The 18,135-nt window shown below is 49.3% G+C and overlaps 1 protein-coding gene across 1 annotated transcript in view; it reads left to right on the top strand.

Annotated features, from left to right (window-relative positions):
- Window positions 1-18,135, top strand: part of mr (anaphase promoting complex subunit morula) — a 226,098-nt gene that overhangs the window by 136,765 nt on the left and 71,198 nt on the right. Inside the window, exon 7 of the mRNA XM_068394152.1 lies at window positions 17,687-17,870. Coding sequence (XP_068250253.1) covers window positions 17,687-17,870 — 184 coding nt within the window. The remainder of the gene's footprint in view (window positions 1-17,686; window positions 17,871-18,135) is intronic.

The raw sequence follows: 18,135 nt of genomic DNA on the forward strand, positions 1-18,135 counted from the left end.
CCGCCTCCAGAGGAAGTATCCGTTGGAAGGCTCGCCCTCCTCTTTGCCGTAGAGGCCTTCCTTCTCCTCACAAGGGAGTTAGGAGGGGCCTCTTCGGCTCTTCTCCGTCGCAGTCCCCCGCAGAGGATCCTCGTTGCTGTGCACCGACCGTTGCAGTTGCATCCTTGGACCTCTCTGCTGATTGTTCTCCTTCGCCTGCCAGACCTTCGGACCTGCTGTCTCCGTTCCTGGTTGCCGACGCGCTTTGGGCGCCCACGCATCCCGTTTTCCAACGGGCACCGATCCCTTCGGGGCAAAAGGGGCTTTCTCACAATGTGAGCAAGTCCCTTGAGCACCAGGTATCCCCTGCGCTGCAACGTTCTCCTGCTCGCTCGCGCGCACTTGCGCGCAAGCACTCGCCTGCGGTGAAGTCCTCTCTGCTCAGAACTTCATCCAAGGAGACAACGCCCCAGAGACCTTCTGCAGCTGAGACTACTCGCCATCGCTCTCCTGCTCGCCAGCGCTCACCTGTGCGCTAGCGCTCTCCTGCTCGCCAGCGCACTCCTGTTCCCCAGTGATCTTCTCCTCGCCAGCGTACAACTGCGCGCCCTCATCTTGATGCGCGCCCCACGCGCCCACGATCTCCTGCTCGCCAGCGCTCTGGCAAGTCCTGACCTTGATGAGGCATCTCAACAGGATTCCCGATCCTGAGATTCCTCCTCGCGAGGGCAAGGACACGGTCCTGGACCGAGTCTTTGGCACTCAGAAACCCGCTAAGGCCAGTGCAGCTTTGCCCTGGTCCCAAGGGGTGAAGAGTGCCAGGGATATGGGCGAGGACCAGCGCTCCGAGCTCGCCTCCTCCAGCCGTTCCACGGCTGGCAACAAACTCCTCCCACCTCCTCTCGTCCAACAGAGGAGGTACTTCGAGATCACGGAGGAGGCTTGTTTAGCTCTTCCCCTGCACCACTCTGTGGAAGAGCTTACCAAGGGAGTCCCTCTTGAGAGACTCTTTAGCCGGCAAGTGACTTTCTCGGCGACAGAGATCATAAGCCAGGAGAAGGTCGCAAAGTGTGCCATGCAGGCTACTTCGTGGCTTGACATCTGGCTGGGGTCTCTTGACATCCTGTTGCGATCCGAAGATTTGTCTAAAGAGAGCACCAGGAAGGCCCTGGACACCTTCTTCCTCTCGCGCACCCGCACCATTGAGTTTCTGGCCCACCAAGTCTCGAACTTGTGGGCCAACTCAATCCTGAAACGTCGTGATGCGGTGGCAGAGAGGTTCCACGCGAAGGTCCCAGCCGTCGAGGTCAGCAGGCTCAGCCTTTCTTCCCTTCTAGGGAAGAACCTGTTCGAGCCTAAAGACGTGGAACAGGCAGTCAAGAGGTGGAAGAAGTCCAACCAGGACTCCCTCCTTCATAGGCCTCTTACATCAAAGCCCTATAAACCTCCGGCAACTCAACAACCTCGCCCGTCCAAGACAACGAAACCGACTGTGACAGCGAAGGCAACGGTGTCGAAGCCCTTTCCTGTCAAAGACAAAAAAGGCAAAAAGTCCTCCAGGGGGGGAAAGAATTCTAGAGGGAGCGGCCGAGGCCGCAAACGCTAGGATTGGCAGTCCCCCTGCATGTCCACCTGTTGGAGGATGCCTTCAAAGTTGCGCAGACAGGTGGCAGCAACTCGGGTCCGATTCCTGGACGATTTCCGTAATCAGTCAGGGATATCGCGCCCCGTTCATAACATCTCTACCTCCCCTGACAGCGGATCCAGTGTCGTTGAGCTCCTTTGGCATGGGATCGGCAAGGGGCCAAGCCCTACGGGCAGAAGTCCAGACCATGTTAAAGAAGGGCGCTCTCCAGGAGGTCATCGACGGTTCCCCAGGCTTCTTCAGTCGACTCTTTCTTGTAAAGAAGGCGTCTGGAAGCTGGAGACCAGTCATCGACCTCTCAGCCCTGAACAGGTTTGTCAAACAAACCCAGTTCAGCATTGAGACGGCGGACACGGTCAGACTAGCTGTGAGACCACAAGACTTCATGTGTACACTGGACCTGAAGGACGCGTACTTCCAGATCCCAGTCCATCCGTCTTCAAGGAAGTACTTAAGATTCAGCCTAGACAACAAGATCTACCATTTCAAGGTGCTGTGTTTCGGTCTCTCCACAGCACCTCAGGTATTCACCAGAGTGTTCACACTGATTTCTTCGTGGGCACACAGGATCGGCATCCGTCTCCTCCGTTATCTGGACGACTGGCTGATCCCGGCAGACTCGGAGTCGACCCTTCTTCGACACCGAGACAAGCTTCTGGGACTTTGCCAAGATCTAGGGATCATGGTAAATCTCGAGAAGCCTTTCCTGCTTCCAACTCAACGACTGGTATATCTAGGCATGATCTTGGACACCAATCTCCATAAAGCCTTCCCATCAGACGACAGGATAGCAAGGCTGAGGAGGGTCGCAGTTCCTTTCCTCAGACGAGAAGAACGCCCAGCCCAATCATGGTTACGTCTCCTCGGTCACCTTTCATCTAGTTCCAAATGGTTGCCTCAGGATGAGATCCCTGCAATGGCAACTCAAGTCCCGGTAGAATCAAGGACACAATTCCCCGGACATCTTGGTCACAATGGGTCCAGCGGAACGGACGGATCTTCAGTGGTGGTTGACAGAGGAAAACCTACGAAAGGGAGTGGATCTTCTCGTCCTCCCCCCGGATTTGATGCTGTTTTTGGACGCCTCAAAAAAAAAAAAGGGGGGGGGGCACGTTCTGAACCACAGGACCTCAGGCCTATGGTCAGAATTAGAAAAGTGCCTCCACACAAATCTGCTAGAAATGAAGGCTGTGTATCTGGCACTTCAGTAGTTCCAACAATACCTGGCGGGCCACTCTGTGGTGGTGATGAGCGACAACACCACGGTAGTGGCTTACATCAACAAGCAGGGAGGTACCTTTTCACGGGCAGCTATCCCATCTTGCAGTAGAAATACTGAGATGGACCGAAGTCCACTCGATTCCACTATCAGCTCGCTTCATTCCAGGCAAGAGGAATATGCTCGCTGACAGTCTGAGCAGGGCATCTCAGATAGTGAGTACCGAGTGGTCTTTGGATCGTCTAGTAGCCAACAAAGTCCTGACTTTGTGGGGTTCCCCGACTGTGGATCTGTTCGCGTCAGCCTTGAATTTCAAGCTTCCACTGTACTGCTCCCCAGTCCCGGACCCCAAGGCACTCTGGCAAGATGCCTTTCAACAACGGTGGGACAACATCGACGTCTACGCCTTTCCCCCGTTCTGTCTGATGAGAAGGGTACTCAACAAGACAAGAATATCAGTCAACCTTTCGATGACCTTAATAGCTCCGCTATGGCATCACGCAGAGTGGTTCCCGGATCTTCTGCAGCTCCTGACGGAACTCCCGAGAGAACTTTCTCCTTGACACGAGCTACTCGGACAACCACATGCCAACACCTTCCACAAAGCCGTAGCATCGCTACGACTTCACGCCTGGAGACTATCCAGCGTCTCCTCACAGAGAGAGGCTTTTCGCAACAAGTTGCGGAAAGGATGTCTCGACACCTGCGAAAGTCATCCGCAGGGGTCTACCAGGCAAAGTGGAGTGTCTTCTGTGGTTGGTGTCGTAGAAGGGGTATCTCTCCACTCGATGCCACTATTCCAGCAATAGCGGAGTTTCTCGTGTATTTGCGGGAAGAAATACGCCTTTCAGTCTCGGCAGTGAAAGGCTATCGCTCAGCCTTAAGTCTTGCCTTCAGGCTCAAGGAATGGACATTTCCTCTTCGCTGGAACTTTCTCTACTCATACGAAGTTATGAACTTATCTGCCCCCAGTCGGAAGTGAGACCTCCTCCATGGAACGTGGTTCGAGTCCTCAGGTCTCTTAAGAGAACTCCTTTCGAACCATTACGCCAGGCTTCTGATCGCCACCTAACTTGGAAGACGGTGTTCCTGCTTGCTCTGGCCTCGGCCAAGCGAGTCAGCGAACTTCATGGTCTCTCGTATGACATCGCCCATTCAAGGGGATGGGGGGAGGTAACGTTCAGATTCGTCCCTGAGTTTGTAGCTAAGACTCAGAATCCAGGAGTACCGGACCCCCGGTTCGACTCCTTCCGGATTTCGAGTCTCCTTTCTGTAACAGATGACCCAGACCATCTCCTACTGTGCCCAGTAAGGAGTCTGAGGCTCTATCTTAAGAAAACAGCTGCAATTCATCCTCGGGTGCAAGCATTGTTCTTGAGCATAGGAAGGACGAAGAGGAGGGTCACTAAAAATACAATCTCAGCTTGGATTCGCAGGGTTATCTATCATTCCCTGAATCCTGACCCTCTTCCGTCACGTCGCCCTAGGGCACATGATGTCAGGGGCATTGCTACGTCCCTGGCATTCAAGAGAAATTACTCTGTGACGCAGGTTCTACAAGCAGGGGTTTGGAAGCGTCAAACGACCTTCACAGCCCACTACCTGCAAGACGTGACCCACAGGAGGCTTGATACGTTCTCTATCGGCTCTGTGGTGGCTGCACAACAGCTGGTTTAAACCTCAGGCTCCTTAATGGTCAAGTAGCAGAGGGTTGAGGGCATTGTTACCCGGTTTTAGTCTGCATGAATGAAAAGGTTGCCTGGCTCTTATTCTTTTCTTCATTCTCCCTTCTCTTGTGGAAAGCAGCATCCTGGGTTCTCTGCATAGCTGACCTCAAACCACTGCAGGTAAACCATGTTTCCTTGTGTTCCTAGTATTAAGTTAATACTGTCATGTCCCTATACCCTTACGAGGTGGTATTGGGATCGTCCTAACCTAAATTTCCATCTAAAGGACTCCAGGTCAACTTCCTAGGACGAGTCACACTTCACTCCTTCACACACTAGCTTACGTAGGCCGCGGTCCTTGCAGAGCAAGGCACTTGCGAGGTGCAGGAACTCCTTATCTTGAGTTCTAACACATTCAGATACTGAGTCCCCGGGCAAAAGCCAAAGCCAGTATGGCTGGGACTCACCACCCTACCTAAGGGTTGTTAAGTCACCCTAAAATCCTTAGCTATTTAATCAAACTTGCCCGCCAGCCCTGTCCCCCGGGAAGTCCTACCTCTGAGCAAAGTGAGCTACTCACCAGTGTGTGAGGAGGTGGGAGGGGTAGCTAGCTACCCCTCCCCTACCCCCTCGCTAACTAGCGAGGTGGTAGTAAACCCTCGTTAAAAATCTAATGGCTCGTCATTTCAGCTACGCCGAAAGTAATACCCTAATTAAAAAGCTAAGGATTGTATGGTTAGGAAAAATACAAATTATCTACAAATTTTTCATGTTACAAAAATGAAAAAAGGTTGACAAATGCATCAATAAGAAAGTTTCTATTGTAAGAAAAAACTAGTGTCCCTCTTCACTTCAGTCCCACACTATCAAGACTAAAAGAATGAATTAACAAAAAGGAAATAAAAACCCATTCACATGTTGGACACTCCCACACAAATACAGTCATCAGGAATGGGTTATTCAGTAAACCACAAATTTAGTGAAAAACATCACTCACAAAAGTTCTGTAACATTTACTCTATTTATAAAAATAATCTTAGTATATAGATGTGTGCAGCATAGAATTTTCCTCCTCTTCCTACAAACTTACTGTAGGAATAGATAGATTCTCCACAAGCATTTTTTCATCACAGCCAGGCCAATTCACAGTAATATTCAGTCCCATCAAATTTACTAACATTTGGGATTTTCTGTGCAATATGAAAAATCAATTCCCTGCATGATATATTACGCGGCTTTCAAAGGCAATTGTACTTTTTATATTTTTGTTTTTAGTATACTGAAGAACACAGATGTTCTACAGAAGCCAAGTCACTCTTAAGATTGCACATTACAAACTACACTCATATAGGCAGAGTATAGGTCTCTTGATTGTGTTTACTCTGTTTTTTTAAAGTGCAGCTTGAATGGTTTTTTGGGAAGTAATAACGAGATAGGAACTCTAGCTACTATGGGTTTGTTGGATCTCAAATTTTGTAGAGATAACTAAGGAAACCAAATGGTGCACAATGTTATTCTCAACTTCATAAATTGAAGATAGCATGGGATTATCAAGAATCATTTGAATCTCTAAAAACTTGACTTCCTTTTTTGGTGTTGAAATTAAATATGAAGAACATTTCATTTCTTTACTAAAACGCATCTATCCCTGTTGTTCCACTAAACACATTCCCGAATCCTGTCCACTGCAACTGTTAACTGAATTTTCTGACTTATCATCGTGTTCAAGACACTCGACACTCTGTGAAAAGGATGATTCTTCTTGACCTGGGCCTCTTTTTCTTTACTGTTCATTTTGGCACTCTATTTCTGTCTTTCAAGCATTGTACAGTAGACCCCTGGGGTACAGCGTCCCCAACTTACGTTTTTTTCATGTTACGGTATGGAATACAATGTTTTTTTGTCCCCTCGTTACGACATTTTTTCCACCTTACGGTATCGAATTTAAAAACTCAAACTTGGCGATTTTTACGCGTACGACTGTGCGAGTCACTAGCCTACCACCATGCTCATACGTCACTGCATACGTCACTAAGAAGCTGGTCTGCTATTGGTCGGCGTCACTAAGATACCGATACGCTATTGGCCGAAATCCCTCCCACAATGCCTGAGAGAGATGCTGCCTCTCTCTCTCTCTTTGTTATACGCGCGCTCAGTTCAGAATCTCGTGTGCGTTTCATAAAGACTTGATCTCGTGTGGGTGCTTGCGATATCGTATTTTTTGTGTATGATAGTGCTTAATTATAACTTTAATTCGTTAGCCATGGGTCCCAAGATTGTAGTGATGTTAAAGGGAGAAGTAAGAAGATGATTACTATGGAAACGAAGCTGGAGATAATAAAGAAATACGAAGAAGGCATGCGCATCGGGGGGGAGACTGAAGAAACGACATCGGCAGAAATAAGGGAAGCTATCGGTTGGTATGAAAACTTTACGAGTTTCATTGAAAAAAAAACACCCAGAAAAACTTCACACAGGTCGTCTTATGGAAAGTGTTAATGACAAGTATATGAATCATTTTAGAAATATGTTGAGGAATCGTCAGAAACAGGTTTCTTTGGATAGATATTTCTTCAAAAGAGAAGTGTCAGAAAGCAAAGATGATAGTAGTGATTCTATTAAAAAACTAGAAAAAGAGTAATTTTTTTTTAAAGTTCTAAAAAAAAAGAAATCATAAAAAAATTTTCAAAAGACAAAAATAATAATAAAAACAGCATTTTCAATTTTAAGTGTTTAATAGTAAGAATAGATTTATTATTAAGTGTACATAACATAATTAGCATTGATATGTTTTTATATCTACCATCTCCTTCCCCCTCTGCCTCCACCTACTACCAGCTCAAGTCACGTCACTCCAAAGGTAAATAAAATTTAATTTTTCCTTTACAGTACAGTATATAATTTTTATTTATCCTGTAATGTTTTTTAATTATATACTGTACAGTACATGTATATTATATATAAGTATACAGTGATACCTCTACATGCGATCTTAATTCGTACCAGAAACTACTTCGGATGTTAAAACGATCGTATGTTGGAACAAATATTCTCATAAGAATACATGGTAATTGATTTAATTCGTTCCTCAGCCTAAAAACCCATAATAAATCCTTAATAAATGGCTACACATAATTACACAATACATTAATACAATGTCTGTATAATAAATACATATTAAAAACCAAAAAAAAAAAATAATAATAATGAAGTAATAAATAAAAAACGGGTTGTAATGTAACACTTTACCTTAGCGACAGGCCAGCGTAGGTGTAGGGACTTCTACGCAGGAGGAGACGGAAGATCAGCGAAGAGGTAGGGACGGTGACTTTGTACGATAGCGTGTACGATAACTTACACTAACTTACACTACTACGTGAACTTTAACTTAACTTAGCTTATTTTTTTTTTTTTCATTTTTATAATTTTATATTTTTTTTTTTTACATTTTTTCTTTTCTTATTTTTAATTTTCATCACTTTCACTCGATTCGGTCTTCCTTTTCTTTGCTTCACTTTCTTTCTTTTCATCATGATCACTAGACCGTTTTAAAGATTTTTTAAAGAAACTATCGAGTGAAAGTTGCTTTGTATGGCTTTTGAGGATTTTTTCTAAAATGCGTTAAGCAAACATCATCGAACTGCGCAACAACACGGCAAACCTGAAGTTTCTGTGGGTGATGCTTGTCGATGAAATCAACAACGTGTTGATGATATGCCAACATATGTTTTATTTCTGCCGCACCTAAGATTTCGCCTACCTCCTCGATCTCCTCCGACTCACTCAACTGTGCTTGGAACTCATCATGCTGCATGGCTTGCAACTCCTTGAGTTCCTCGGTGGTGAGCTCTTCATGATGCTCATCGACGAGTTCGGTGGTGTCATCTTCATCCACCTCCAGACCCATGGACTTGCCAAGGGATACAATCTCTTCGACGTCTTCCTCGGCGGCAAGCACAGGTTCATTCTCGGGGCCAAAACCTTCGAAATCTCTGGGAGCAACAGCATCAGGCCAAAGCTTCTTCCAAGCGGAATTCAGGGTCCGACGAGTTACTCCCTCCCAAGCCTGATCAATGATCTTTGAGCAGTGCACGATATTGAAGTGGCTCCTCCAAAATTCACGCAAAGCTAAGTTGGTGCTTTGCGTGACATTAAAGCACTGCTTAAATAAGTGCTTTGTGTAGAGCTTCTTAAAATTCGAGATGACTTGCTGGTCCATGGGCTGAGGATAGGGGTGGTATTCGGTAGAATATACAACACTTTGATGAATTTGTATTCGTCGATGGTATCATCCTTGAGTCCGGGGGCGTGAGCAGGTGCATTGTCCAAACAAAGCAAGCACTTCAAAGGCAAATTCCTTTCCTGAAGATACTTCTTGACAGCAGGGCCGAAAACTACGTTTACCCATTCCACAAAGATATGCCTAGTAACCCAAGTCTTAGAATTAGAACGCCATAGAACATGTAGCAGGTCTTTATTAATTTTATGTGCTTTAAATGCCCTAGGGTTTTCGGAATGGTAAACTAACAGAGGCTTAATTTTGCAGTCCCCGCTGGCGTTGGCACAAAGCGCAAGAGTCAACCGATCCTTCATTGGCTTATGTCCAAGGATTTTCTTCTCTTCGGCGGTAATATACGTTCGACAAGGCATCTTTTTCCAAAACAGACCGGTTTCATCACAGTTGAAAACCTGCTGCTCTACGTAACCTTCCTCCGCCACGATGCTTTCAAACTTTTTAACAAAGTCTTTAGCAGCCTTAGTGTCCGAACTCGAAGCTTCTCCATGACGAACAACTGAATGAATCCCGGTCCGTTTCCTAAATTTCTCAAACCAACCTCGAGACGCCTTGAATTCCTCCGTTGTATTATCAGCTGAACTCTCCCCCGCGTCACCCCGAGAGCGCGCCGCCTTCAAGTCACTGTAGATAGCGCTGGCCTTCTCGCAAATGATCGTTTCCGTGATCGTATCGCCAACAATCTCCTTGTCTTTGATCCGTATTAACAAAAGTCGTTCCATCTCTTCATGGGTAGGGCTACGACGTTTAGAAATAATCGTGATCCTCTTCGAAGGTTTCACTGATTTAATGGCTGCCTTCTGTTTTATGATCGTCGAGATCGTCGACATACTCCGGCCATATTGTTTAGCGAGATCGCTAACACGTACACCTCGCTCATGCTTTTCTATGATTTCCTGCTTTAATTCTAATGAAAGGATAGACTTCCTCTTTTTCTCACCACTGCTACTACTTCCTGAACCAAAACTAAGCTTTTTAGGACCCATGATTACGGAACACAGAAAACACACATGAAAAGGCAAGATAAAAAGCTGTTAAAACTGAGCGAATAGAGGACAACTACACGATGCGCACGCGATGAGAGGACTGATCAAGGTGACGCTCGATTGCCGTCCCTCCGATGTGCTGCCGTCTAGCGACGTCAACAACAAACTACGCTGCACGCTTTCGAGAAAATTCCACGGGTAAGCGTATTGTTTACGTCGTATGTTGGAGCAACACTTCGTATGTTGAGACAGAAATTTGGTCGAATTTTACTTCGTATGTTGGGACAATCGTATGTAGAGGTTCCACTGTACTGTAGTACAGTGCTTACTATACTATTTTGTTACGTACTAATTTTCAATGTTTTTACCGGGGGTTTTGCACGCATTAGCTATTCTATTGCCCGCCATACAACATTTTTACCATACGATACCAACTCCGGAACGGATTAATGTCGTATGGCCGGGGCCTACTGTACACCTTTTCTTTAGCATGCTACAGTTCAGGTTTTGTTTAAATCTACTTGATCTTTAAAACCCTACTAGGTGTAGAAATTTGCTGCCAGCCACTTGCTAATAAAAGAAAGAAATGAATTTTGAGAATGAGGGACTGTACATAAAACATTATACACATACAAATAAAATAAAAGATAAGTAATGAAATTGGAAATATTTGTATTTTTCATAGACCTTTTTTTTTTTTTTCACAACGGTGATGCTTCAGGCTCTTGTTCTCCTGAGCCTTCTGGCTCTCGTGACGCTGAGCTTCCAGCCTCTCGTAACCCTGGACCTATGGGTCCTAGTCATACTGGGCCTTTGGGCTCTGGTGACTCTTAGCCTTTGGGCTCTCGTCGCGTAGAGCCTTCGAGCTTTTGTGACCCTCGTTGCGCTGAGCCTCCGTTCCACGAGACCAACTGCCCCTGTCCCCCAGGGATCAGTACCCACTAGATCTGGTTCAGGGCAAAAGACATAAGGAAGCACCAAAGCAGTCGTCTGCTTTGAGGTATCAATGCTCGGCAATCCCCCTGTTGGTTAGACCGATGCCAATCCTGCCTGCAGGTGAGGAATCGAAGAAACCTTTCTTGGTTCCTAGACCCAGGGCTCCTGGCCGCCCAAAGGATCCTCCTAGTTCATTGGAAGGTAAAGACACCCCATGGCTTAGCTCATTATTTAACGTAAAATTCTTATGGCTCGTCTTTCAGCTTTACCAGAAATAATATCCCTTATAAATAGGTCCAGGTTGTATCATTAGGAAAAATGCAAATTATTTCCAAATTTGTCATGTTAGTAGCATTCCTTCTATTCTTGTTTGTAAGTGAACATTTTATATATTTTATGAAACATTTTCTTCTGAACAGGAGAAAAAGCACCATAAATTTTTTTAGGCCTAATGATAATCCACCATAACAATGGATCAATACATGGCATGAATAAGGTATAAACATACTTAAAACATTTGTTTGAATTAATAAAGCAAGATGAGAGATTATTTATGGCTTTTATCCAGAAAATCTCTTACTACTGTAGTTTGTTTGTTCCGTAACTGAAATACAAACCACTCTATTTACATGGGGTAATTACTTCGGCGTAGCTTAATGACGAGCCATAAGAATTTTAACGAAGGTTTATTACCCCGCCGTTAGTTAGCGGGGGGTAGGAAGGGGTAGCTAGCTACCCCCCCCCCCCCCCCTCACACACACCGGTGAATGCTTCACTTTTACTTTTGGCTCGGGCGGAGAACAGACCTGTCTGCTCTCTCCCTCGCTTTGACTGCCATATTTAATCTGTTTTTGCTTTTTCTTTTCCAGTGTGTTTGAAGTTGGCCTCTACTGACTATGCGTACATGCCCTGGACTTCCCGGCCGCCCTTGTGGGACCTTTATGTCGGCGGTTGACACTGATCCCCACATCTTGTGTCCTCACTGTAGGGGCCAACTGTGTGATAGCGGTAATGTATGTATCGAATGTAGGGAGTGGTCTACCTCCCAGTGGGAGAGGTTTGCCCGGCGCCGGAAGAAAAAGTCTTGAAGGGATCTTTCTCCTTCAGAGGCTTCTTTGAAGAGAGAAAATTACAAGACTTCTTCTTCCATAGCCCTTTCCTCCTCCGAAGCTCCCCCTCGAGCGGTCTTTTCCGAGAGGCAGGCGAGTGGTAGCGTAGACCGCTGTGCTGTTGACCGATCGCGGGGTGCGGGAGAGGTAGTTGCCTCCCATAGCGAGGCGGCTGCCCCTCCTCCCCCGGAGGAGGATATGAACATTGATTTACCTGTGAATAATCATGATTTGTTGCAGCTTTGGGCTTCCTTGGGGCTGCAGGGTTCACCCTCCAGGGAAGCCCTGTTTGACATGATCAACTTGGTGCAGCTGTCAAACAATCGCCAACTACAGCAGGGATAGATCCTCTGTCTGTTGTTGACGTTGTTGTGACGGAGGCATCTCGTGGGTCTAGTCAAACCCCCGTTCCTGTTGCTGAGGTAGCTGAAGGCTTAGGTTCCCCCTCCGAACACCTTTCGAGGGAGGACCTAAGTCCTACTGTCTCTCCTGCCGATGATTCTCCCCCATGGGGGAGTTCACTCACAGAGACTCCTCTTTGGAGGCCCTATGATGGTCAGCCTGCTGACCCCACGGCCCTTCGTGGGCGTATAAGGCGGAAGGCTCGTCCTCCCCTTTGCCGTAGAGGCCTTCCTTCCCCTCACAAGGGAGTTAGGAGGCGCCTCTTCGGCTCGTCGTCACCACAGTCCTCTGCGGAGGAGACGACTCGCCGTTCACCGATCCTGCCAGCTACCACCTTAGACCTCTCCGGGGATCGTTCGCAATCCCCTTTGGAGGATGGTAGTCCTTCGGGACCCTGTGACTAGTCTCCCTCCAGACCTGCTGACCTGCCTTCACCTTTCGAGGATGCTGATGAGCGTTACGCGCCACCTGATCCTGCCACTGCGCAGGCACCGGGCCCTTCGGGCTTAAGGGCCTTGAGTGCAAAACTGTGCCTCTTGCCCTCAAGCGCCAGGTTCAACCTGCGCGCCCTCGTGCTGCTGCTGCTGCTGTTCCAGTCTTAGCGCCACAGCGCTCACCTGCGCGCCCCTGTTCTTGTTACGCGCCAGGGTTCCCCTGCGCGCGCTCACATCCTTCTGCGCCCCGGCGCCCGCCAGCAGTTCCTGATCCAGCTCTCCAGCGCCCACCTGCGCCCCAGCGTTCCCTGGTTCCTGCCACGTCGCGCGCAGTCCAAGAGGCTCCTACGTTAGCGCACAGGCGCTCACAGGTACCTCTGGACTCGCAGCGCCTGTCTAGAGTTAGGCGCGAAGCGCGTCCATCGCTCGCAGTTCCAGTTACAGCACACACGCTCTTGCCAGCGCGCTTCTACATCACAGCGCGCAGTCCAGGGGGTGCCTAAGCTAGCGCACGGGTGCTCACAGGCACCCCTGAACTCTCCTTCCAGACCGCGCGATCCTGCACGCGTTCCAGTCGCGCGTGATTCTCCGGTTGTGCGCCAGGTTCCAGTACCTCCCAAGGCGCCTCTTGCAACCCTTCAGCGCACACCCGTGCGCCCTAATCCAACCGTGCGCCCTGCTCGCCCACCGCAGCAGCGCACACCAGCGCGCCCACGATCCCCTGTGCGCCCACAGGTTAATATGCCTGTTCTCTCGGATCAGCGCCCACCTACGCTCCAATGCGCGTACCCACCCTCGGGCTTTCCTAATCCTGCGCACTCGTGCCCTCCCCCGGTTCTTCCCGATACGCGCCCACGCGCCACTGCCCTCTAGCGCCCGTCAGTGCCGCTTCAGGATGCTGCGCGCCCTCGTATCCGGCCTCCTCACGTTCCAGCTCCTGCGTGCCACACTCCCTCGCCATCTACGCACGCCCGCGCCCACGCGCCCGCTCCATCTCCTGCGCGCCACACTCCCTCGCCATCTCCTACGCACGCCCGCGCCCACGCCCACGCGCCCGCTCCATCTCCTGCGCGCCATTGCTCTCACGCGCCTATGGCTTCGCCTACACGCCACCGCGCCCTCGCGCCCGCTTTACCAACCTCTCACGCCCGCGCCCATGCGTGCCCGCGCGAGCGCGAGATTCCTATGACACGCAATCCTGGACAGGGCCCATCGCGCGACCTCCAGCGCGAGCGTTGCCAGGTGGATAGGTCATCGTCTTGTTCCCCTCCCCGCAAACGCAGAACAGCGCGCTCGCCGTAGGAGGGGCGGTTCCCGGACAGGTCTAAGGACTCTTTTGTTTCAGCTTCTCAGGCGAACCCTCATTTGTCGACTCCTTCAAGGGATCGAACGATCCCCTTCCCTCCAGAGGGAGTGTCCGACAGCGCGACTGTCAGCCAGCAGCCCTGGTTCGGGACCGTGGTTAGAGCTCTTGTGCAGGCTATGAAGCCCGTCCTCTCTGACATGGGTAAAAAATCAGTGGCGGCTTCCTCCCCCCTGAAGAGGGAGAGAGGAGTCCGTTCCGTGGAAACACCTCTGAGGACTACTCTGTCTCCTCGCAAGGCTCCTTCCCCCCCCCCCCCCCCAGACTTTCTCTCCCTCCCCTGCGGATGAGTATTACCCATCCTCAGGTGAGTCGGACGAGCCGGACCGTTCTCCCATCGCACCAATGGGGGAAACTCCGCCTCTCCTTGAGAAGTCTTCTCGTCTAGGGGTGGAAAAGAACCTGCACCCATCGTTACTAGAGTCCTGTATCCCTCCCAGGAGGGAACCGAAGAACTCTAAGACGATCCCAAGTCGTCAACAAGGATCAGACAGGAGCCAGCTAGACCTTCCGAGATGTCCACGTGTCCCCCCAGGAAGAGCCACTGGGGACAGGAGACTTTGCTGCCAGTCCTTCAGGAGGAGAGCACCAAGAGTCAGAACACGCGTTCTGGCAAGTCCTGACCCTCATGAGGAACCTCAACGGGATTCCAGACCCAGAGATTCCTCCTCGTGAGGGTAAGAACACGGTCTTGGACCGTGTCTACGGCACCCAGAAACCCTCTAGGGCCAGTGCAGCTTTGCCCTGGTCTCAGGGGATGAAGAGTGCCAGGGACAAGGTCGAGGGCCAACTCTCTGAGCTTGCCTCCTCCAGTAGATCCAGCGCCGGTAACAAGCTCCTCCCTCCTCCTCGAGTCCATCAGAGGAGGTACTTTGATATCCTTGAGGAGTCTTGTTTGGGTCTTCGTATTCACCACTCTGTGGAAGAACTCACCGGCACGTGTCCTACTCAGCTACTGAGATCCTAAGCCAGGAGAAGGTCGCTAAGTGTGCCATGCAGGCAACTTCGTGGCTCGATATCTGGCTGGAGTCTCTGGGCATCCTGGTGCTGTCTGAGGACCTCTCCGAAGAAAGCACCAGGAAGGCATTGGAGACTTTCTTGCTCTCAGGCACGCGGACCATCGAGTTTCTGGCCCACCAAATCTCGAGCTTGTGGGACAATACGATTCTCAAGCGACAGGACGCAGTGGCTGAGAGATTCCACCAGAAGGTTTCCAGTTCGGATGTTAGCAGGCTCAGACACACTTACGTGCTCGGTAAGAGTTTGTTTGATCCTAAGGACGTGGAGCTTACCGCTGAGAGGTGGAAGAAATCCAACCAGGATTCCCTCATCCATAGGGCCCTGACATCGAGGCTCTACAAACCTCCAGCGGCCCAACAGCCCCGTCCAGCTAAGGACACAAAGAAGACGACAGCAGCAAAGCCTAAGGTTTCTAAGCCCTTTCCTGCCAAGAGCAGAAGGAGCAAGAAGTCCTCCAGGGGAGGCAAGAACCCTAGAGGAAACGGCCGAGGCCGTAAACGCTAGGGTTGGCAGTCCCCCTGCATGTCCACCAGTGGGGAGATTCCTACAAAGTTGCGCGGCAAGGTGGCAGCAACTCGGGGCAGATACCTGGACGATTTCCGTAATCGCTCAGGGTTATCGCGTCCCGTTCACAGCTTCTCTACCTCCCCTGACAGCGAATCCAGTGTCGTTGAGCTCTCTTGCCATGGGATCAGCAAGAGGGCAAGCCCTTTGGGCAGAAGTCCAGACCATGTTGAAGGAGGACTCTCTCCAGGAGGTTGTAGACGGATCCCCAGGCTTCTACAGTCGACTCTTTCTTGTAAGAAAGGCGTCTGGAGGCTGGAGACCAGTCATCGACCTCTCAACCCTGAACGGGTTTGTCAAACAGACTCCGTTCAGTATGGAGACGGCAGACACGGTCAGACTTGCAGTGAGACCACAAGACTTCATGTGTACACTGGACCTGAAGGACGCGTACTTCCATATCCCAGGCCATCTGTCTTCAAGGAAGTACCTAAGATTTTGCCCAGACAACAAGATCTACCAGTTCAAGGTGCTGTATTTCGGTCTCTCCACAGCCCCTCAGGTGTTCACCAGAGTGTTCACCCTGATATCATCGTGGGCTCACAGGACCGGCATCCGTCACCTTCGTTATCTGGACGACTGGCTGATCCTAGCGGACTCGGAGGCAACCCTTCTTCGCCACCGAGACAAGCTTCTCGAAGTTTGCCAGGATCTAGGGATCATGGTAAATCTCGAGAAGTCCTCTCTGCAGCCCTCTCAGAAACTGGTATATCTAGGCATGGTCATACCAATCTCCACAAAGCCTTCCCATCAGACGACAGGATAGCAAGGCTGGTGAAGGTCGCGAGGCCTTTCCTCAATCGAAAAGAACTCCCAGCCCAGACGTGGCTGCGTCTCCTCGGCCACCTCTCCTCCCTGGCCCGTCTCGTTCCCAACGGTCGCCTCAGAATGAGATCTCTCCAGTGGCGACTCAAGTCCCGGTGGAATCAAGGTCACGATTCCTTGGACACTTTGGTCCCTGTGGGTCCTGCGGAACGGGCGGACCTCCAGTGGTGGGTGGCGGACAAGAACCTACGAAAGGGAGTGGATCTTCTCGTCCTTCCCCCGTTTTTTATGTTGTTCTCGGATGCATCAAAGAAAAGGTGGGGGGCCCACGTTCTGAACCACAGGACCTCAGGCCTGTGGTCAGAATCCGAAAAGTACCTTCACATAAACCTGCTAGAATTGGAGGCCGTGTTCCTGGTGCTTCAGAAGTTCCACCAAGTCCTGGCGGGCCACTCTGTGGTGGTGATGAGCGACAACACCACAGTGGTGGGTTATATCAACAAGCAGGGAGGTACCTTTTCAGAACAGCTATCCCATCTTGCAGTAGAGATTCTGAGATGGTCCGAAGTCCACTCGATCACACTAGCTGCTCGCTTCATTCCAGGCAAAAGGAATGTGCTCGCCGACAGTCTTAGCAGAGTGACACAGATAGTAAGTACCTAGTGGTCTTTGGATCCTCAAGTAACCAACAAAGTCCTGACTTTGTGGGGTTCCCTGACGGTGGATTTGTTCGCTACAGCGCTGAACTTCAAGCTCCTGCTGTACTGCTCCCCAGTCCCGGACCCCAAGGCTCTCTGGCAGGATGCCTTCCAACAACGGTGGGACAACATCGATGTGTACGCCTTTCCCCCGTTCTGTCTGATCAGGAGGGTGCTCAACAAGACCAGAATATCGGTCAATCTTTCAATGACCCTGATAGCTCCGCTATGGCATCACGCAAAATGGTTTCCGGACCTTCTGCAACTCCTTACGGAGGTTCCGAGAGAACTCCCTCCACGTCACAAGCTACTCAAACAACCACACGCCAACATCTTCCACAAAGCCGTAGTTAAGATTCTTATGGCTCGTCATTCAGCTACGCCGAAGTAATTACCCCATGTAAATAGCTAAGGTTTGTATAGTTAGGGAAAATACAAATTACAAATTTGTCATTTTATACATTTAATTTTTTTCAAAAGTTGTTTAGTACAGTACAGTACAGGATTTTATTTCAAACCACAAAAGTTGTTAAGACACGAATAAAAGGTAGGTTTTTTTTATACTGTATTCTGTAATTTTCCATTTCTTTACATTATACAAACAGTGGGTGGAAAATGTGGTTGTTGGCTGGCTCGAAATGGTTTATTGCGGTGGCCGTGGTCAGCTCCAGACAGCCGAAACTGAAATCCAGAACATGGTATCTAATAACCTGAATCATACATACATGTCGGCCTTGTATCATACGTACACCACAACAAGAATAGAACAGCTTTTCAACATTGTTATTGGTAAGTGTTGCTCTGTTTAATTTTTCATCCAAGGTTGAGATTAATGAACAGCAGTAAGCTTTCTCATATATAATGAATATGACATTAATACCCATTTGTTCCAACTCTACAAACCTTACGATATTTATTAGGAATCGTCTTTTAGCAAAGCTAGAAGACTAGTCAATAAGACTTTCAAGTGAGGTAGCAAACTACCCAAACCGCTTGTTAGCCAGGATAGTGGGTTTCCGACTACCCCTCTCACTCACACACCAGTGAAACCGAG

Source organism: Palaemon carinicauda, chromosome 19 (genome assembly GCF_036898095.1).
Source record: "Palaemon carinicauda isolate YSFRI2023 chromosome 19, ASM3689809v2, whole genome shotgun sequence".
NCBI classification, from domain to species: Eukaryota; Metazoa; Arthropoda; class Malacostraca; order Decapoda; family Palaemonidae; genus Palaemon; species Palaemon carinicauda.